The sequence below is a fragment of the Emys orbicularis genome, chromosome 1, assembly GCF_028017835.1.
Source record: "Emys orbicularis isolate rEmyOrb1 chromosome 1, rEmyOrb1.hap1, whole genome shotgun sequence".
In the NCBI taxonomy this organism is placed as follows: Eukaryota; Metazoa; Chordata; order Testudines; family Emydidae; genus Emys; species Emys orbicularis.
In genome coordinates this window covers 127,785,100-127,808,004 of record NC_088683.1, presented here as the reverse complement: position 1 = coordinate 127,808,004, position 22,905 = coordinate 127,785,100, and the positions used below count along the sequence as shown (strand labels likewise).

At 44.1% G+C, this 22,905-nt stretch overlaps 1 protein-coding gene across 1 annotated transcript in view; it reads left to right on the top strand.

Moving 5' to 3' along the window:
- The window catches only part of LMNTD1 (lamin tail domain containing 1), a 318,801-nt gene extending 300,092 nt beyond the window's left edge, over nt 1-18,709 (top strand). Inside the window, exon 17 of the mRNA XM_065423769.1 lies at nt 18,560-18,709. Coding sequence (XP_065279841.1) covers nt 18,560-18,709 — 150 coding nt within the window. The remainder of the gene's footprint in view (nt 1-18,559) is intronic.
- Nucleotides 18,710-22,905: the final 4,196 nt, after the last annotated feature.

The window sequence follows — 22,905 nt, the reverse complement described above, 5'->3', positions numbered from 1 at the left end:
GCAGCTTCTTTTTCTTTGATTCAGCATTAAGAAAGATCCTGCTTCCATCTATATTGGCTTTGAAATTAGTTTTAGCAAATATGTACAGGAACAGTACACATGAGCATGTTGGAAATAGTGAGCATGTTTAGAGGGAGTGTCATTTAAGTGCATAACAGCAGTGCTGGCACAGTGACCCTGCAGAGATGATTATGCTGGCTAATGATAAAAAAATTGCAAACAGCTGTTTCTTTAGCCTGTGGAATTGCAAGAGCAGGGATTTGAGGCAAAGAGCACCAATCACAGAAGAAATAGTCACTTCACACAACAGGAGGTCTAAGGGCATGCTGTACATTCTCTGTATACATTTATACAACTGAGTCCAAGTGCTGCTTATGGAGGTAATTGAATTTTTATTGATGCCATGTAACTTCCTACTCCTTAATTTTTTGTAACTTGCATTTAATTTTTGGTTTTATTGTTTACACACACTGAGTTTTACAGTTTAAACAAACTTAATCTACTTAAGAACATAAGAACGGCCATACTGGTCAGACCAATGGTTCCTCTATCCCAGTATCCTGTCTTCTCACGGTGGCCAGTGCCAGATGATTCAGAGGGAATCAACAGAACAGGGCAATTATCGAGTGATCCACCCCTGTTGTCCAGTCCCAGCTTCTGGAAGTTGTAGGTTTAGGGACACCCAGAGAATGGTATTGCATCCCTGACCATCTTAGGTAATAGCCATTGATGGATCTATCCTCCATGATTTTGTCTAATTTTTTTTTTAACCCAGTTATACTTTTGGCCTTCACAACATCCCCTGGCAACAAGTTCCATAGTGTGTTGTGTGTACTTCCTTATGTTTGTTTTAAATCTATTGACTATTAGTTTAGTAGGGTGACCCCTGGTTCTTGTATTATATGAAAGGGTAAATAATGCTTTCTTATTCACTTTCTCTACACCATTCATAATTTTATAGACCTCTATCATATCCCCCCTTAGTCATCTCTTTTCTAAAATGAACAGTCCCAGTCTTTTCAATCTCTCTTTATGTGGAAATTGTTCCATACATCTAATTATTTTCTCTGTACCTTTTCCAATTCTAATACATCTTTTTTGAGATGTGGCAACTGGAACTGCAGGCAATATTCCAGGTCTGGACATACCATAGATTTATATAGTGGCATTATGATTTTTTCTGTTTTATTACCTATCCCTTTTCTAATAGTTCCTAACATTCGGTTCGCCTTTTCTGACTGTCGCTGCACATTGAGCGGATGTTTTCAGAGAACTATCCCTAAGGACGCCAAGATCTTTCTTGAGTAGTAACAGCTAATTTAGATGCCATCATTTTGTATGTATGGCTGGGATTATTTTTTCCAATGTCCATTACTTTGCACTTATCAACACTGAATTTCATCTGCCATTTTGTTGCCCAGTCACCCAGTTTTGTGAGATCCCTTTGTAACTCTTTGCAGTCAGCTTTGGACTTAACTATCTTGTGGAATTTTGTACCATCTGCAAACTTTGCCACCTAACTCCTTTTTCCAGATCATTTATGAATATGTTGAATAGGACTGGCCCCAGTACCGATCCTTTGGCGTCCCCACTATTTACCTCTCTTCACTGTGAAAATTGACCATATATTCGTACCCTTTGTTTCCTATCTTTTAACCAGTTACTGATCCATCCTTCCCTCTTATCACATAACTGCTTACTTTGCTTAAGAGTCTTTGGTGTGAGACCTTGTCAAAGACTTCCTGAAAGTCTAAGTACACTATATCCACTGGATCACCCTTGTACACATGTGTGTTGACCCCCTCAAAGAATTCTAATAGATTGGAGAGGCATGATTTCCCTTTACTAAACCATGTTAACTTTTCCCCAGCGTATCATGTTCATCTATGTTTCTGATAATTCTGTTCTTTGCTGTAGTTTCAACCTGTTTGCCTGATATTGAAGTTAGGCTTACCAGCCCATAATTGTCAGGATTGCTTCTGGAGCCTATTTTAAAAATCTGTGTTACAATAGCTATTCTCCAGTCATCTGATATTAAGGTCTGATTTAAGCAATAGGTTACCTACCCCAGTTAGTAGTTCTTCAGTTTCATATTTGAGTTCCTCAGAATTATTGGGTGAATATCATCTGGTCCTGGTGACTTATTACTGTTTAATTTGTCAATTTGTTCTGAAACCTCTTCTATTGATACCTCAGTCTGGGACAGTTTCTCAGATTTGTTGCCAAAAAAGATGTCTCAGGATATAGGCGTCTCTCTCACATCCTCTGCAGTGAAGACTGATGCAAAGAATTCATTTAGCTTCTCCTCAAAGGCCTTTCCTTCCTCAAGTGCTCCTTTAGCACCTGGATTACCCAGTAGCCCCACTGATTGTCTGGCAGACTTCCTTCTTCTGATGTACTTTTTAAAAATTGCTATTAGTTTTGTCTGTTTTGTTAGTTGTTCTTCAAATTCTTTTTTGCCTAATTATGTCTTTACACTTGACTTGCCAGACTTTATTCTCCTTTCTATTTTCCTCAGTTGGATTTGACTTCCAATTTTTAAAGCGTGTCTTTTTGCCTCTAACTGCCCGTTTTACTCTGTTCTTCAGCCATGGTGGCATTTTTTGGTTCGCTGCTTATAATTTTTTTATTTGGGGTATACATTTCGTTTGAGCCTCTATTATGGTGTTTTTAAATAGTTTCCATGCAGCTTGTAGGTAGTTCACTCCTGTGACTGTTTCTTTTAATTTCCGTTTAACTTAGCTTCCTCATTTTTGTGTAGTTTCCCTTTTTGCAGTTAAATGCTACTTTGGTGGGTTTATTTGGTATTTTCTCCTCTACAAGGATGTTAAATTTAATTACATTATGGTCACTAATACTGAGCAGTTCAGCTATATTCACCTCTTGGACCAGATCCTGTGCTCCACTTAGGACTAAATCTAGAATTGCCTCTCCCCTTGTGGGTTCCAGAACAAGTTGCTCCAAGAAGTGGTCATTAATGGCATCTAGAAATTTTCTCTCTCTGTCCTGTCCTGAGGTGAAATGTGCCCAGTCAATGTTGGGATAGTTGAAATCCCTCATTATTATTGAGTTTTCTGTTTTTGTAGCCTGTCTAATCTCCCTGAGCATTTCACAGTCACTGTCACTATCCTCATCAGCTTCTCTGTAGTATAGTTCTTGTGTATACTCTTATTATTCAAGCATGGAATTTCTCTTCATTCAGATTTTGCAGTACAATTTGATTCATTTAAGTTTTTTAATATATTTGACTCTATGCTTTCTTTCACATATAGAACCACTACCCCCCTCAGCATGACCAACTCTGTCATTCCTATATATTTTGTAACCTGGTAATTACTATGTCCCATTGATTATCATTGTTCCACCAAGTTTCTGTGATGCCTATTATATCAACATCCTCATTTAAAACCAGGCACTCAAGCTGATCCATTTTAGTATTTAGACTTCTAGCATTTGTATACAAGTACTTATAAAATTTGTCAATATTTAGTTGTCTGCCAGCATGTGATGGAACTGAAGGGGACTCTTTTTTATTTGACTGTTTCATTCAGGTCCTACCTGTCCTTTACCAACATCTATCCTCTCCTCTTTACTAGCATATAGAGTACCCCCTTTACTATATCATTCCTTAAGATATGTCTCTGTCCAAACCCCATGCTCCTCTGCACCGGTTGGCTTTCCCCCAGCTCTTAGTTTAAAAACTCCTCTATAACCTTTTTAAATTTACATGCCAGCAGTCTGGTTCCTTTTTGGTTTAGGAGGAGCCCAGCCTTCCTGTAGAGGCGCCTCCTATCCTAAAAGTTTCTGTGTTTCTAATAAACCTAAATCCCTCCTCCAAACACCATCATCTCATCCACACATTGAGACCCTGCCGTTCTGCCTGTCTACCTGGCCCTGACTATGGAACTGGAAGAATTTCAGAGGCTGCTGCCATGGAGGTCCTGGACTTTAATCTCTTACCTATCAGCCTAAATTTGCCCTCCAGGACCTCTCTCTTACCTTTCCCTATGTCAGTGGTACCTACATGTACCACGACCACCAGCTCCTCCCCATCACTGCACATAAGTCTGTCTAGGTGTCTGGAGAGGTCCACAACTTTTGCACCCGGCGGGCAATTCACCATGTGGTCTAAATGCAATAAAACCTTGCTCATTCTCACTTAGCTAATCTGCAGACTTGATAATTCTGCTAAAAAAAGGCAGCAAATAAAGATTTAAAAGTGCTGGGGTCAGATCTCCTATTACTTTTACAAAATACAACTACAGAACATTCACTGGCAATCTATGAAGTATTATTACAAATAATTAAAACTAAACTGTCACTTCAAAATAAATGAAGTAAGTACTTTTGGTAGTACAATATTACTGATGATTTTAATCATGTTTTTTATCTTCCTAATTTGCAATATTTGGTAAACTTCAGCGAGTGCAAATTTTAGCGCTTGTCAGAATTTCCAAGCTCACAAACCTGGAGACTTACATTTATCCAAAAAACAGGTGAAGCTTGAGAAGTGGCAGTGCAGGCTTCCTCTCACTGTCCCGCCAATGTGCTTAAACCAGGGGTGGGCAAACTTTTTGGCCTGAGGGCCATATCTGGCATTAGAAATTGTATGGCAGGCCATGAATGCTCACAAAATTGGGGTTGGGGTGCAGGAGAGGGTGAGGGCTCTGGTTGGGGGTGCGGGCTCCGCGGTGGGGCTGGGGATGAGGAGTTTGGGGTGTAGGCGGGTGCTCTGGGCTGGGACCGAGGGGTTCGGATGGTGGGAGGGGGATCAGAGCTGGGACAGGGGTTTCAGGTGCGGGGAGAGGCTCAAGGGTGCAGGCTCCAGATGGCCTCAAGCAGCTCCCAAAAGCAGTGGCATGGCCCTCCTCCGGCTCCTATGGGGAGGCAAGGCCAGGTGGCTCTCCCATTGGAGCGCCAGAGAGGGGCCATGCTGCTGCTTCTGGGAGCCACGTGGAGCAGCCCCCGACCCTGCTCCCCGGTTGGAGTGCCGGAGGGGGGCCATGCCGCAGCTTCCGGGAGCCATGTGGAGAGGCCCCCGATCCTGTGCCCTGGCTGGAGCGCCGAAGTGGGGCAAGCCCCAGACCCCGGTCCCCAGCGGGAGCTCAAGGGCCGGCTTAAAACGGCTGGCAGGCTGGATTCGGCCCGCGGGCCATAGTTTGCCCACCCCTGGCTTAAACCCATTCTTTATACTTTGATCTCCATGTCTTTTCATTCCTTGGTACCTCTGCTGAGGCTATCAGCAGAGGTACCAAACAGTGACGGGGTGTAGTGATGTTCTTGATGTAGAAACCTGGCCAAGGAGACCTGGACTGCGGTTATGTAATTATTTACAAAGGCCACCAAACAGCCATTAAATCCATTATTTCAATAGAGCTGGTGAATTTGTTGTGGATCAATTATCCAGTGAATTCTGGCCTCGAGTCATTTGAGAACTGATCCTGGTTTTTGAGACTGTAGTAGTCATTCACAGGTATTTGCAGAATATTTTAACAAACAAATTTGAGTCTAGTGGTTGTTTGTGAGCTATTCATTTTAGTTATTTATTATATATGGAGTCTGACCGGCCATGTAGGTCACCTGGTATTGTTTTTGTGCCCTGATGAGTTGGTTGAAACTTTTTAAACAAAGATAACAATGAATAACAAATGGTGAATAGTGATTACACTTGTATGTGCACAGATGCCTTAGTTCAATATGACACAGTGTATTTGCATGATGAACAGCCACTATCCAAACATTATCCAAAACCAAAACCAAACCTACTCACACAAATGTGAAGGAACAGCAAATAGGAAATATAAAAGTGGTTGTACAAAACAGCTGTCTGGAATTCAAGAGGAATTTATGAACACTGTCTTTGCAATATTTGACCATCTCTAACTTTCAGTCACTAACAACCAGATTCAAACCTGTGACACAAAGGTAAAGGTTTCTCTACATCCCATTCATTGTCTGATCCCTGAGCCATTTATTCTTCCCTACAGATAATTTTAAGGAACTTCACACACCATGGGTGAGATGCTTCCCACTGCTCCCACCCTACTGGGCCACATAATAGGGTCAAAGTGGCATAAAGGGGCCCTAAAAGCTCCATATCCAGATGGAGGAAGATTCCCAGGATGAATCATGTGAGAACTGGTGACAAAGCATTCTCACTCGAGGGGATCTGGCTATAGAACAATCTTCAAGAGGAGATCAGAACAATACAGAGTATTATCATCTTTAGGAAATGTTGCAAAACCTTCCTCTTCGAGAAAGTCTTTCTACCATAATTGATGTTCACTATACAAAAACCACCTACTATTTCCAATCCCCTACTACCCTCCCCCCCCCAAAAAAAACCTCTGCTACAAGCAGAATTTTGTCCCCCAAAAGTAAGAAGAGTTAGAGATTCCATAAAGTCTGCTAGGGACTTCGTTGTTGCTATTTGTTTTATGTGGAAGATGTTCAGATACTACAGTGATGGTTAGCAGTGTAAAATCCTAAGATAGATAGATACATTCCCCCTGCATGGGCACTGTGGAAGAAAGCCATACTATTACTTCTCATGGATCCCATTGCAAACATTGGTGTAGGTGGTGCACTAATAGGTGGGGTCTGCACTGATGGAGCTTCTGGGCAGTGCTGCAGCCTCTTGGGCAGCCCTGCCAAAACGCAGACAGGGCTGTTCACATTATCTCAGGGGCCTCTCCAGCCCCCAAGCAGAGTCCAGGAGGATGCAAAGGTGGCTTAAAGCTATGCTCCTAGAGGTGCAACAGAGACACCGGGTGCAGTTAGGATAATGACGCTACTACATAGAGATGCTAGCTCTAGTTTGTAGATAGGACAGAACAAGTACTCTATTATTTTAAGCTTGTGTTGTGTTAAATTGTAGCTGCTTATTTAATTTGTAATCATTTCAGCCTGTACGCACTACATGGCAACACGATGTAGATTATGTAATCACAACAGATGGATGCAGGGATCAAGTAAGAGGCAGCAGGTTTAGAAGCAAGAGTCAGAGATACTTGCAGCAGTTAGCAGTGTTGTCTGCTCTTTCAGTTTCATCATGAGCAATGGTATTTTGGCCTTTGCTGCAGACAGTTTCAGGATGGTGGGAGAAGCTGTAGCTTGCACACAATTTCCAGGCCTACCCAGGGGAAAACCCCCTCTGATTGGCTGCCTTCCCCACTTTTCCACCTTCTGGGGAAGAGCAGCCAATCAGAGCTAATGGGAGGCAGGCAGAGCACTTCTCCCCTCCCCTCAGGAGCTGAGAGCAGTTTTCAGCTAGGGAACGTGGGGAAAGGGTGAAGTCGACACCATTCTCACAGGAGGGGAGGGGAGATGAGGGAGCAGAAGATCCTGCAGCTCAGGGCGGCTCTGGCTTGGGAAGGGAGAGAGGGTGTGAAAAACCCCTGGAACTGCTGCCGACCATCAACTTCCCAAACTCTGAAAAGGGCACCCAGCTCTAGGAAGAGTGATAGTTCTCTGAGGGGCATGGGGCAGATGTGGGACCGGAGGAGCAAAGTTGATGTGGGAGTTGAGGTGTATAATTAATTGCTGAGATGGGGAATGGGCAGATATGGGAGTAGGAGTCCACAGAATTAATTAGTATTTTGGGGCATGGGGAGAAGCTGGAAGCATCAGGCAGCCAATGAGAGCTTCTGCATTGAAGCCAAAATTGCCTTACTCTATCAATTTGGGAGAGTTGTTATACGCACTCTGGCAGTGGGCAGGGGGAGTTCAAAAATCAAACCCACAATAATATAATGTTTAAAACAAATCTCATGATTTGGGGGACCTGACTTGTGCTTTTTTAACTTTGGAGGTTGGCAATTCTGAGTTAGCTAGTCATCCACTCAGCAGACCAGTAATACATTACATCTGATGATCTAAATGTGTTTTACAAGCATGGATAAATGTAATTGCATTGAACCCTCATGAGGAGAATATCCCCATTTTAGAGATGAGGAAAGTGATGCACAGAAAGTTGGACTGTCCAAAGGCGATCAGGCAGTGTGTGGCAGAGCAATAAATGGAATCCCAGGTCTCTTGACTTCCAGTTCTATATTTTAAAAGTTACTTGCAAAGGGTTTGGAGGGGTGAAATTAAGCTTTTGGGAAAGCTATGTCTTCCTGAGTTTGTGCAGTGTCAATGCTCAACAGATAAATAATAATAATAGTAAACATTCATATGGAGCCAAGCAGTCTACAGATGACAAATCTGTGGTTTATCAATTTCTTGGGAGGCACGTCAACAATCCATTCATATTTATTGCTTCTGCTGTACCTTTAAACTGACAACTATTCCTTTCTGGTTAAAAAATATCCCTAACCATTCATCTTCCGAGCTCCTTAGCCCTTACAAAGATTCTTGTCCCCAAACCAAGGCTTCTCCTCTTCAAAAAATTTCCTAATCCTCCAAATTCTGTGAAGTTTTTACTTTATTGGCAGTGTCCTATATAAGCACATAAACAACTGATAAATACATACAATAACACATTTTAGGAATCACTCTGATGGTCATAGCTCAATATCTTAAATAATGCACAAACTCCCTGCTAGTTACATGGGGACAGACGGCAAAGAGCTAAATGAATAGAATGCTGAGATCCCAGAAGGGTATTCTCTTTGCTTTTTGTACCAGGATATTTTTAGTTGGAAACAGAGATAGGTCAGCAGCTCCAAAATTTGAGGGTTTCAAAACCTGGGGCCAGATTCTTAGCTGGTGTAAATTCTTTGACTTCAATACATGTACACAGGGCCGGCTCTAACTTTTTTGCCGCCCCAGGCAAAAAAGAAGAGCGCCGCCCCGCCGTACCCCCCCCCCCCGCGAGCGCCGCCGAAATCCCCGCCCCCCCCAGCACCACGCCACCTGAAGCCCCGCCCCGCCCCCCCAGCGCTGCGCCACCCAAAGCCCTGCCCCCCTCCAAGCGCTGCGCCACCCGAAGCCCCCGCCCCCCTCCGAGCGCCGCACCGTGCCAGCCCCCGCCCCCCGAAGCCCCGCCCCCCCAAGCACCACAATGCCCGAAGCCCCGCCCCCCCAAGCACCACAACGCCCGAAGCCCCGCCCCCCCTCCGAGCACCATGCCGCCCGAAGCCACGCCCCCCCGAGCACCACGCCACCCGAAGCCCCCCCTCCAAGCACCACGCCGCCTGAAGCCCCGCCCCCCCTCCGAGCACCACGCCGCCTGAAGCCCCGCCCCCCCTCCGAGCGCTGCGCCGCCGAATAAAAATAAAAAATAAAAATCGAGCGCCGCCCTGCCCCAAGGTGCCGCCCCAAGTACGTGCTTGGTCGGCTGGTGCCTGGAGCCGGCCCTGCATGTACATCATACTGAGGCTCTGCAGCTTGAGCTTATCTCTAGTTTGAAGTGAAAACAGAAAAAAAATGAGGTATTTTGTCTTGCAATAATTCTGTCGTCTATCCTATGTACAGTAAAAAATAAAAGTGACCTCTGCTGTTTCATCAGTTCAGGCAGAGGCAAAAATTTCCCCTCAGCATTTATAAGCATCATTTATCAAGTACTCTTCCATCTACCATGTTCTCCCAAAGGAAACTATCCTCATCTCAAACTTCATTTCTAAAACTTTGGGGGAGGAGGGGGGGGGGAAGTTGTGTAAACCTTTAAAATGGATGGTTTTAATTTTCTGGAAAGGGGCCAAAAGTCTTCTACTCTCTAATCTGTCTCGTCAAGCCTTCTGCACCCCAAACGACTGCAATGATTGCTGTATGGATTTACTGTAGACTGTGTTACGTTGCTGTATGCTGTTATGCAGTTTCTGCTCCCTATCCCAGAGGCAGGGACATTTCCTATGTGGGTATACTGATTCCTGTATCCAAAGCACATTGGGGTACTTCAAGATTAAAAGGGTTGTATAAATGTAATATAATTTTTTAACACATTGGACCAGATCTTCAGCTGGTGTAAATCAGTGTAGCTGCATTTACTTCAAAGGACATATGATGTGTGCATCAGCTGAGTATACCAGTACCATTTATTTTAAAGACTTTAAAGAAACACCCATAGGGGCTACATAAAGGCTGGCAGGAAGCTGCGGGGAGAGGAAAGGGAGGAACTAGGGAGTTAGAGGCTGCTCTCTCCTGCAGGCTGCAGAAGCCAACAGTCCCTGAGGCTGCAAGCCTGACGCTGTCTGTAGCTACAAGGTGGTGGGAACTTCTACTGTAAATAAAGAGCATGCGTGATAGCACCAGAGCAGAGGTCTCTGGTTGATTTGTGGGCGCAGAAGTGGCAGAAGAAAGAGGGGACCACCTGTTCCCTGTTACACATGGGGGCTTGTCTAGGACCTGAGCCAACGGACGTGGTTGGCAGCTTGGAGATGGAGGAGACCCTGCAATGGCTCATCAAACAGCAGAAGCAGATGCAGAAGGCCCTGCAAGGCTTCCAGCAGTTCCACCAGGCCGAGAGACAGGCCTTGCTAACCTGGCAGGCAGAATAGCAGAAAAGCCTACAGGACTTTGTAAGAGAGCAGGACAGTGTGCAGCAGCAACGAATGGTGAATCTCACGGTAGGAGATGGCACCCGGCTGCTGGGCTTGGAACTCTGTAAAATGGGTCTGGCAGATGACCCGGATGCCTTCCTTGGTATATTCAAGCGGATAGCCATGGGCATCAGATGGGATAGGGCAACCTGGGCCTTATGGCTGGCTCCCTATCTGGTGGGAGAAGCTCAAGTGGCTTACATGGCCTTGAGCGAGGAACAAGCCCAAAACTATGAGACGTGAGGGTGGCCATCCTAGACTGCGTGGGCCTGTCAGTGGAGAAATACTGCCAAAATTTCCGGTCAGCCCGATGGATGGGGGCTGTGTGGCCCTGGGCATTCGCCTAGAGACGATGGACTAGGCCACCCGTTGACTGAGGCCCAAGACGATGGGGGAGATACTGAAGCAAATGATGGGGGAGATAATGGATGCCCTCATCCTAGAGCAATTACTACAGGGCCTCCCTGAGAATATCCGAGTCTGGGTCAGGCGACATCAGCCAAGTATGGTCGATGCGGCAGTCAAGCTGACCGAGGAGTACACAGGAGGCAGACGTTCCCCAAAGGGAGGGCCAACCCTATAAAGATAGAGAGTTGGGGAAGAAGCTGAGGGAACCCCTTCCTGGGAAATGCCCCGAGAGGAAGGAGAAACCCCAAACAGCTCCCAGTAGAGTCGGCGTGATTGTTTGCTGGAAGTGCGGGCAGCCAGGACATAAAAAGGGGGACTGCCCAGATATGGAATGTGGGTGGACCGAATTTTCCAGCTGGACTAATGTTGGAGGGTGGACAAGGGGGCAGAGGCTATTCACCATCCCAGTGAGGGTGGGGAGGAAACCCCATAGGGGCCTGGTGGATACAGCTTCAGCCTGCTCGCTCATCCAGAGGGGGCTGATAAAACCGCACTGGATAATTCCAGATGCACAGATGGCCCTGGAGTGTATCCATGGGGATAGGAGATACTGCCTGGGGGCCTGGGTGCCCCTAGAAGTGCAGGGAAGCTTTAAATGGAAGCGGGTCGGGGTAGTAGAGGGGTTACCGTACCCTGTTGTGTTGGGTATGGACTGGGGCCCTCCCCCCAGAGGGAAAAGGAAAGGTTCCCTGAAGAAGAGGGTGGGGAGCCCTTGACTGAAAAGCCTCAGGGAGGAAAAGCAGCAAGGTCCTCAGGGTAATGAACATGAGAAACCTAGTCAACAGAGCCTGGATAGGGTAGACAGAGGGGAAGGAGGTGTGGGGGAGATGGCCCGCCCAAGCCACTTAGAGGGAGAAAAGGGGCAACTGGAGGTCCCCACACCACAGCTCCCAGGAGAAGAAACAGGAGCTTGGTGGCTTGGGAGAACCCGAGGCCCGGGGTGTCCAGCAGGAGGTTGGGATTAGCCTCAACCCCCTACCTGAAGAAAAGGGGATAAAGGAGAAGGGACGCCCGCAGGGGTGTGATTGGTGTGAGGACCTGTGGGTGGCAGCAGAGCTATAGGGACATCCACCCACCAACCAGTGTACTTTTTGTGGGTGGGGGATGAAGGAACCCTCAGGAGATGATGCAGGTGATTGCCCAAAAGAGGGGGAGAGGCTTCCCCGGATTAACCCCACCGGATGAGGGCAGAGAGATCAAGGAAGGACGAACCTGGCAGTTCATAGGGGTGGAGGTTTGTGACAGGGTGCTGGCTAGGAAACCCTGAGCCAGACCTCTGTCACACTGGCTGAGTAAGCCCAGGCATAAGTGAATGCATGTTTGTAAAGCACCTTGAAGAAATGGAGCTATATCGTGTGAAGTATTATTTATTTAAACAAAATAAAATTGGTGGCTGGGGAGGAATATTCACCTGAGCCTAGAAAACAGAAGAAAAAAGGTGGGCCAAAACAAAAATGTCCCTTTACTCTTCATTTGGTAACTTATAATAACCAAGCTAGATTTATCATTTCAAATAAATTATCTAATGAATAAGAGTCTTCTAGATCTGTAGTCATGCTTCATGGTACATAAATCAGGCAGATTGCCTATTAGAGTTTCACCTCTTCAAAAGAGCAGCTGTAGTCTTGCTCTAAATGTATTGGGAAGACATTAGAGAGACAAGAGGGGTGAGGTAATATCTTTTACTGGACCAACTTCTATTGATGAAAGAGACAAGCTTTCAAGCTACATAGAGCTCTTCTTCGAATCTGGAAAACTTGAAGATATGGCCTTTAGGAACAGAACATCGTGTCCTCAATCAGAATCCAGGCTTATAAAAACCAGTATGAATGGGATGGTAATGTGCCAGGAAATAAACTGAGTTGCACTCTGGAAAGCAAGATTTTACTTCATGAGCCTATAGGACTGGGCTTCACTGATTCAGCAAGCAAGACCTCATGCTGTGTACAGACCTCAGGACAAAGAAGACAGATAATTGTTGAAACCATTTACAATGCATGGCAAATATTTTGCTTTATAACTAGGCTTCATTTCACTAAATGACATGCTTGGTGGTTTGCTTTGATGACATGATGCCATCACTCGCTAACTGCAAAACCACCGTGAGTTGACATTGTTTCCATGATTTCACTGGTTTTGTTCTAGGCTTACTTTTTTGGCATTTCTACCTGTTTTGTCCAAACGGAAATGCTAAATTAGACATATCATCAAATATTTCCTTAAACCCTATTTTCCAGTTCTTGCATAGACCCAGAATACAATTTCACCCCTGTGCAGACAACTAGCACCAAGTGTATGGTTCACTTAGGTCCAATTTAAACCCTATCAGAAGGCATATGCAGAACTTAATATTCACTTAAGCCCTCAAATTAGCTTTTAAGTGGGATTTAAGTGGTGGCACAGAGAGCTGTTCAATAGCTGTTCAATTAAAGTAGTGTCCAAAATGTGCTCGGTCATATACACATGACGTATATGAGAACATAGTCTTGTGAAATAACTTGGCAGATCTCAGTCCAGTTCTCAGTGGACAGAAAACATTCTCCCAGCTGGTACTTACTGGCACCCATTTGGGCAGACAAGGACTGAAAGGACATTGAATCTGAACTAACCTCTCACCCCCAGAGTTGTTTCCTCCAGAGGAGGAGGAAATGAGTGCTGTTGTAATATTGTAAGTGTATCACAGGGTGACTGTCCCTTAAAGGGAAATGGGGCCAACCTGAGGGGGTGGGACTCGTGGGTTCAGGTGTTAGCATGGTGAATACTGGGCCTCATAAAAATGCTTGAGAGAGAACAGTTGTGGTGAGAAAGCTATGTCAGTGGCTACAAGAAGCAGGAGGTTCCTGCAGGGAGAGGACCTACAGGGAGCAGGTTAGGTTCCTGTGGAAGACCCTGAGGTAGGGTCTGTAAGAAGCAGGGAGGTCCCTGGGAGAAGCTGCTGGAATCCCTGGGGAGGGGAAGTGTGATATTCCAATAACTTAAAGACCGCTCAGGTAGGCAGTGGGAGAAACCTGCAAGGAAGAAAAGAGTCTGCAGGGAGAAAGCCCTGGGAGACAGTGCTCAGTTTACAGAGCAGAGAAGAAGTCTGCAGGCCTGAGAGGAGGAGCGAAGACCAGGGAACTTCAGTGTAGCCCAGTAGAGATAGAACCACCATTTGTTGGGATGTTTATTTGGATTTTCAGTTAGACTTTTGTTGGCCTGGAAGGGGACTGAACTGAAAGGTGCCCTGGCAGGAGGGCTGGGCTACAAAAGAATCAGAACACTGCAGAACCAGATTGGCTGACAATAGGGGGCGCTAGAGTGGACAAGCCCCAGCACTGCTGCATCTTGCCTTGAGGGGGTGCTCTGGTCCCATGGCCTCCATTAAAGTGTGGCTGCTCTGTGGCTCTCTGTCAGATGTAGTATGGTATTTGACAAAGTCTCCTACACCCACTTATGGTCCCCAGTTTGGACCTGCTCCTCAGGAGACACAAGCTTCCAGAGCTGCTCAGTTTTTTTCAGTTGCAAAAACTTAACTGAATGTTGCCTGTTTTCAGCTGGTCTGAGAAAAAGCTTCAAAATCTTCCAGAAAAGCTATGTGGACCTGCTCATCCAAAGGAAATAACCAAAGACCACAGCCAGGATTCCGTGGCTCTTGTAGGGTCTTACAAAATCCTGTACACAGATTTGTGGGGTCAGAACACTTTGAAAATAATGCTGTTATTAGTTGGTGAGGATAATGTGGTGTCACATTGCTGGGGTGAGGCTGTACTGCCACTGCTCTGCAGAGAAACAGATAACTTTATTCTCCAGGACTGTTTGTCCAGCACTTTTCACCAGTGCTAAGACTACTTCTAAATGGGGGAGAAAAGAGCTAAATAAAGATATGGGAAATAGGAGATGTGATTTGTACCAGGCTCTAGGGGAATCACCAACTTGATTAGTGTTTGTGTCACACAGCTACACTGCTTCAGTAAATTAGAGCATTTTTATATCTGTATTAAACAATGTGGTGCATAGTCCACCAGTCTAGCATAGATAGTTCCACATATATCTTCTAGTGAGTCAGCAATAAACAAAGTCTATGAATATTTACATCCAGCTGGAGTAGATCTATGTTCCCAGCTGAAATGTGTGACCAAAGTACTAGAACAGGGCTTAGCATACTAATGATGATGCATGTGTTTGATTGTCTTTGGAGTAGCATCCTCTGATATATAGATACAGGTTCTCTGGAGGGCAGTGCAAAGGGGATGTAAACAATCCCTATCTCCTCGTCTCGGGATTCTCCTGGTGTGAGGCAGTCGCTGGCTTGAGTAGACCCTGCACCAGTGTAGAAAGGGAGTTAGGGACAGAGAAAGCAGGGGATGTGGCTTGACAGTACTGCACTCTGACAATCTCTGGCTGGCAGACAGCCTCTTGGTGTCCATGGCCAGCCAGCACAGCTTAGAGCAGATTGCACCACAGCATGCCAGAGAACCAGCCCCAGAATAAGAGAACTTCTTTCGGCTACTTTGCTCCCCTTCCTTCACCTCATGCGCTTCATGATCTGGTTCCCAGCGAGATGATGTGTATGTGTTTGTTAAACTTGATAAGAGCATCAGAGGTCAATGCAAGGAGGGGTTGTCATGGCAAGTGAAGTGGTGTAACTTCGAAAAATTCAAGTTTCTGGCTATCTGAATGTCTTAGAAAATAGTGAATTGGCAATGGAGCCTTTCATCTCTAGAGCTGTTTGAATCATGTGATAGTAGTTACAAGTCTTTGTCCCTGATCCTCTGGCTGGCAATTCAAAGGTGGCTTAACAATACCTTTCTACTCTGCTCGTCTCTGGGACGCAGCCCTGGCACTAGTCAGAGCTATCTCAGGACTGCTGTCACTTGCCCCATGGTAACAGTCCCCCAGGGATCCTTTATGTCAGCTGAAAATTGCCAGGGTAGAGCAGTGCTCCAGCTACAGCCACTCTCCCTGGCAATGCTTCCTATATCAGCAGCAAGTGGGTGGTATAGAACCAGCCATATCAGCTCTACCCCATCCAGAAGTCTCCAACTGGCCAGTGTTGGCTGCTTGTCATCCAGCAGAATGGCACAAAGCAGGACAGGAATAAGGCTGGGGATATGGCCTATTACCATTTTTTTTATTTTCCAATGTTCTATATGAAATGAGATGATGGCCTCAGTCTTGTTCCTAGAAGACATCTGCCTGCATGACAAGTAGCAATGGAGGCACAGTCAAAGCTTCAGAGTTCATGTTCAAGTTAGATAAACAATCACAAGTTTGGATGTACATCTGATCCTCTTGAGTCTGCAAGATTCAGCAAGAAATGTCAGGAGAATGGTCACACTCCTTGTGGCATTTTTTTCTCCCTTCTTGTTTTAATGAGAATTCAGAAGTGCCAAGTTATCAAAATGCTTCAGAACCTAAAATAATTTTTTTAAAGGATGTTGGTTCTAAAGATGGCCCATGTGCCAGAGTTTCTTACGTTTTCTGAATCAGATCACCCATCCTCAATCCCACCTTCCACCTGTGTTGAGAGTCTTGCCAGAGAAGCTGAAGAGTGAATAGCTGTAGAACTATTCTCAAAGGAATTCCTCCCCATACTCCAGCGGAAGGACATTGGTGGGGCAGGATGATGTGTATCTGTCTGTCTGTCCATCTGTCTTTCCTTCCAGGTTCTTGTATTCTATTGATAAAACAGAGGATTACAGTACCCAGGGCAGTCAGTGTAGCACTTTTTATGAGTACTGAATTCATTTATATTATATATATATGTAAGTCCTCAGCTGGTGTAAATGGGCCTAATTCTGTTGGCTTCAATGAACCTATGCTGCTTTATACCACCTAAGGATGTGGCTTCAAGTTTCCAGGGATGTTATTTCTGGAATATACTCCCAGTGTTATTTTACCTTAGAGACTTGTTTCAAGTTTTGTGATCCTCCCAAGATAATTTGTAAATGCTATTTTTAATTAGCTTGAGAGCAGGTAGATAGGAAAATTGGCTGAAACCCCAGAAGATAAAAGCACTTTGGGGGGGGGAGGCAAATTATTTAAATTGCCTTTGGTTTGGCAGAAAGAAAGGGAAACAGGTTAGACCAGGCTGGGGAATAAATACTAGGAGCCAAAACTTTTTTTTTAATAACTCGCACTGTTTTTACTGCTAAGTGATATGATGAGTATGCGTGGAATGGGGAGAGAAGAAGCCATGTTGGGGTGGAGAGATTGTACTTTCCCTTTTAAGGAAAAAATTGTGGCAGATGTTGCAGATAGAAAACCAATGTCCAGCAGTTAGGGTCGTAGGGTGGAGATTTAACTCTTGGCTTCTGGCTTCTGTCAATATCTGTGGAGCAGGCATGGAGGAACATGTAAGAGCAACATCAAGTGTGGGTTTGCATGTTTATACATAACTAACTAATAGTCCCACCTTTGCAGTTTCCCCACAACAGATTATCCCTGTTCTTGCAAGGGCACTATTTACATGGGGGTGGGGAAGAGGATCCTGCCTGGGGCTGCTGTCAGCTATGAAATGGGCATACATTAGATCTGCTCTGCACACCTATTTAGGGGGGACATTTGTGGAGCCTCAGAATTTGCCTGGTTTTTAGGATGAGGCTTTGTGAGCTGAACCAAATGGCATACAGGAACTAAGTTATTCACTCATTTTTTAAACATATTGAAATGCACCTAGAAACTATACAAAAGCAGTACATTAAGGGCTTTCACTTTTGTTCTGAAACAGTTGTATTGTATCTGACACCCACCAAGAAGAGCAGCAGAAGGCTTTGAGTTATGCCCCAAACCCCTTCTGTGTTTGCAAGAAAGGAGGTATAGTGCAGCAAGTCTGGAACCAAACTAGTTTTTCTATGCCAAGGTTTAGGATTTCCATTTATTTCCCTATCACATTGTGCAATCTGTACAGTGATGCAGCTGTACAGCACTGTGTCCAACTCAATGAAAAAAGCCTCACAAATCATGAGGAGTAAATATACTGAACAAGCAATAGGTGTACACAGACAAACAGTTTATTCCTAGGGTCACAGCTCACTGGAACTCATTCCAGAGAAAGTTTTGATCTCATCCAAAGGCAGGGAATCGAGAAAACAAGCTGCAATTCCCATCTGTGGGCTTAACAAGAATCCCAGGAGACCCAGTGTGCTATCAGTGAACAGAGCATACTGATGAAATTGGTATATGACTTACCTCCTCAAGGTCCTTCTTCCATTTTACTTGTCGTGGACAATTGAGCCAATGCTATGTAAGAAGCGAAAGATGACAAATTTGCATACACAACATTTTGCACACCGGATGAACCTACTAGTGGAGGAAAAGAGTTCACTGGAGTGAGGGGAAGGGGAGACCTAGGAGTAAGAGTCTGTGTGGAAGATGTCTGGGGGGACTTAAGCTTTGGGAAACCCACAAAATGTGGGTCCCCAGTCTACATCATGTTATTGGCAGAAAAGGAGCTTTTATTTTAAAAGGTTAGAGATGGGCTTAATGGCAAAATTTTGATTTAGGTTTCAAGCTCCTCAGAGTTTGGGGTGTTCAGGTCCACAGTTCTGGATCAGCTTGTTCAGGAGACGAGACTGATTTACAAAATTCAGATTCATATCTTGGCCATTCCCCATGTTTGGGAGCCTTAGATCTGTGGTTTTGGTTCAGGCAGGTCATTTTCTGCTAATCATATCGTATTTACACAACAGGATAGGAAAGGAACCCTGAAACTCCTCCTTCCAGGGACATTCTTCACACTGGGTGATCAGCACAAGGCCGGTTTACAATTCTTACAGTCAGTGCAGAACCTCTCCTTCCAGCCCCCAATGCCACGTCCACCACCTTTCTCAACATGGTGAAGCTTTACCCTTAACCTAAGGTCAGACTTCTACATTTATTTTATTTTTCCTTTGCAGGAATAAGATAAAAATTAGAGCTGGTTGGAACAGAGGATGTGTCTCATTACATAAGAATGGCCATAGTGGGTCAGACCAATGGCCCATCTAGACCAGTATCCTGTCTTCCAACAGTGGCCGGTGCCAGAGGCTTCAGAGGGAATGAACAGAACAGGGCAATTATGGAGTGATCTATTCCGGGCTTCTGGCAGTTGGAGGTTTAGGGATACCCAGAGCATGGGGTTGGATCCTTGACCATCTCGGTTAATAACCATTGATGGACCTATCCTCCACCTATCCCCCCATAGTCATCTCTTTTTTTCTAAGCTGAACAGTCCCAGTCTTTTTCATCTCTCCTCATATGGAAGCTGTTCCATATCATTAATCATTTTTATTGCCCTTCTCTGTACATTTTCCAATTTTAATATATCTTTTTTTGAGATGGGGTAACCAGAATTGCATGCAGTACTCAAGGTGTGGGCGTACCATAGATTTATATAATGGCATTATAATATTTTCTGTCTTTTTCTCTCTCCCTTTCCTAACGGTTCCTAACATTCTGTTCACTCTGCCGCTGCACACTGAGCAGATGTTTTCGGAAGGCTATCCACAACGACTCTTAGATCGCTTTTTTGAGTCATAACACCTAAAAAGAATGGCTCAGAGATGTGGGAATCTCCTTCACATCCTCTCCAGTGAAGACCAATGCAAATAATTTATGTAGCTTCTCTGCAACAGCCTTGACATTCTTGATCGTCCAGTGGCCCCACTGGCTGTTTGGCAGGCTTCCTGCTTCTGATGTATTTAAAATTGTTTTGCTCCCTAAGAGTCCCTGGATAATATGCATCCTGGAAGATGTAGTCTGTCCAGAGAGCCATACAGGAGCATAAAGTGCATCAACTAGAACTCCCATGATGCACTAGGGTGTAATTTTGAATAAAAAATATTTTAATGTTTGGGGTTTTTTGATGAAATATTGACATTTTCCACAGGAAGTTAACACTTTTCATGGAAAAAATTGTAGTTGAAAATCCAATTTTTCAATGAAAAACAATACAGATGGAAAATTTTTGACCAGCCCTAATAAAAATAAAATCAGAGCTATATTTTTAAAAGTCTATGGCATCCTCAAGGCTGCTTCATGAGAAAGCTGGGCCCAAATCAAGATCCCTAAAATGAGGCTGAATTAGGGCTGTTGACTAATCGCAGTTAACTCACACGATTAACTAAAAAAAATTAATCACAATAAAAAAATTAATTGTGATTAATCACAGTTTTAATCGCATTGTTAAACAATAGAATACCAATTGAAATTTATTAAATATTTTTGGATGTTTTTCTACATTTTCAAGTATATTGATTTCAATTACAACACAGAATACCAAGTGTACAGGGCTCACTTTATATTAATATTTTATTACAAATATTTTCACTGTAAAAATTATGAGCAAAAGAAACGGTATTTTTCAATTCACCTCATACAAATACTGTAGTGCAATCTCTTTGTTATGAAAGTATAACTTACAAATGTAGATTTTTTTTTGTTATATAACTGCACTCAAAAACAAAACAATGTAAAATTCAGAGCCTACAAGTCCGCTCAGTCCTACTTCTTGTTCAGCCAATCACTAAGACAAACAAGTTTGTTTACATTTACAGGAGATAATGCTGCCCTCTTCTTATTTACAATGTCACCAGAAACTGAGAACAGGCATTTACATAACATTTTTGTAGCCAGCATTGCAAAGTATTTACATGCCAGATACACCTCTACCCCGATATAACGCTGTCCTCGGGAGCCAAAAAATCTTACCGCGTTATAGGTGAAACCGTGTTATATCGAACTTGCTTTGATCTGCTGGAGTGCACAGCCCTGCCCCCCCTGGAGCATTGCTTTACCACGTTATATCCAAATTCGTGTTATATTAGGTCACGTTATATCGGAGTAGAGGTATATACTAAACATTCATATGCCCCTTCATGCTTTAGACACCATTCCAGAGGACATGCTTCCATGCTGATGATGCTCATTAAAAAAATAATGCAGTAATTAAATTTGTGACTGAACTCCTTGGGGGAGAATTGTATGTCCCTTGCTCTGTTTTACCCGCGTTCTGCCATATATTTCATATTATAGCAGTCTCGAATGATGGCCTAGCACATGTTGTTCATTTTAAGAACACTTTCACTGCAGATTTGACAAAACGCACAGAAGGTACCAATGTGAGATTTCTAAAGATAGCTACAACACTCGACCCAAGGTTTAAGCATCTGAAGTGCCTTCCAAAATCTGAGAGGGATGAGGTGGGGAGCATGCTTTCAGAAGTCTTAAAAGAGCAACAGTCTGATGCAGAAACTACAGAACCCAAACAACTAAAAAAGAAAATCAGCCTTCTGCTGGTGGCATCTGACTCAGATAATGAAAATGAACAGGCGTCGGTCCACACTGCTTTGGATTGTTATTGAGCAGAACCTGTCATCAGCATAGACGCATGTCTTCTGGAATGGTGGTTGAATCATGAAGGGACATATGAATCTTTAGCACATCTGGCACGTTAATATCTTGCGACGCCCGCTACAACAGTGCCATGCCAACGCCTGTTCTCACTTTCATGTGACATTGTAAACAAGAAGCGGGCAGCATTATCGCCTGCAAATGTAAACAAACTTGTTTGTCTGAGTGATTGGCTGAACAAGAAGTAGGACTGAGTGGACTTGAAAGCTCTAAAATTTTACATTGTTTTATTTTTGAATGCAGTTATTTTTGTACATAATTCTACATTTGTAAGTTCAATTTTCATGATAAAGAGATTGCACTACAGTACTTGTATTAGGTCAATTGAAAAATACTATTTCTTTTGTTTGTTTTTTACAGCACAAATACTTGTAATCAAAAATAAATATAAAGTGAGCACTGTACACTTTGTATTCTGTGTTGTAATTGAAATCAATATATTTGAAAATGTAGAAAACATCCAAAAATATTTAAATAAATGGTATTCTATTATTAACAGTGTGATTAATTGCTATTAATTTTTTTAATTGCTTGACAGCCCTAGCCTGAACCAAAGCCCCAGGTAAGAACACTCATGAAGTCAAAGAAGATCATCTCCAGATCCAAACTTTGCAGATGCTCACTCTCTTTATAACTAACTAAAGAGGGCTAACTCAGAACATTGGAGAAAATTCAGATCTGGAATTGCTATTTCATCTTCAGCCAATGGAAGCAGGGGCAGGCTCCTGAACTTCACAGCTTGGACCTAATTACAATGTATTCTCAGCATGTTAGAAGATTCCTAATTTAATTACATTCCTTTGCAGCTTCTCCATTACACTCAAGGTTTAGCATCCAACAGGAGTTGTAAAGAGAGTGTAGTGTAATTGATAACAGATGAGATTAAAAATGTCAGCCTTAAAGACAAAACAAAAGCAATGTAACACATTTATGCATTACAAAAGAATTGCATGTTTGTAGCCTAACATCACTCTGTGAAGTATTAATAACCCTGTTACTTGTCAGGCCCCATGCCAGTGCCTCTTCCTGGCAGGAAGGTGTCTGCAGGTGCCCAGCCTCAGTTTCCCCCCTTCTCCGGGTCACTGCTAATACTCCTCAAATACTCTCCTGGGCAGAGGATCCCTTGTCATGGATAATTCATTATTACCTGGCTCAAGGATTTAAACTCAAGTGCCATACTGTAACTCCAACCACCTCATGCTCTGCCACCTTTTTCACTCTTGACTTTCTTCAGGCTCCAGTCTTCCTTGTAACAATGGAATAACAATGTCCACCCACCCTGGGCTTAATAAAAGTCTCATGTCCGTCTTGGATTCTTTCCCAGCTCCCTGCCCTTTGTACAGGATAGTTGCCACAGGAGCACTCCCCTGGGTCTTTCTCTTGCTCCAGAGTCTCCTTCTCCCACTACCCAGGCATCCTGGCTTGTAGCCAATATCCCTTTTCTAGGGAGCAGCGAAAGCCCCATGTTTGTTCTCTCGATCACTTTACTGATTTGTACATGTTCCTTCCAATATAGTCCAACTGGGAGTCTGGACCAGTCACAGGTGCACTGGCCTCTTCCTTCTTAAGGGGGCAGGGCCACCTTGTGACAATCCCCATTTTACAAATGGAGAAACTGAGGCTCAGAGAGGTTAAATGAAATGCC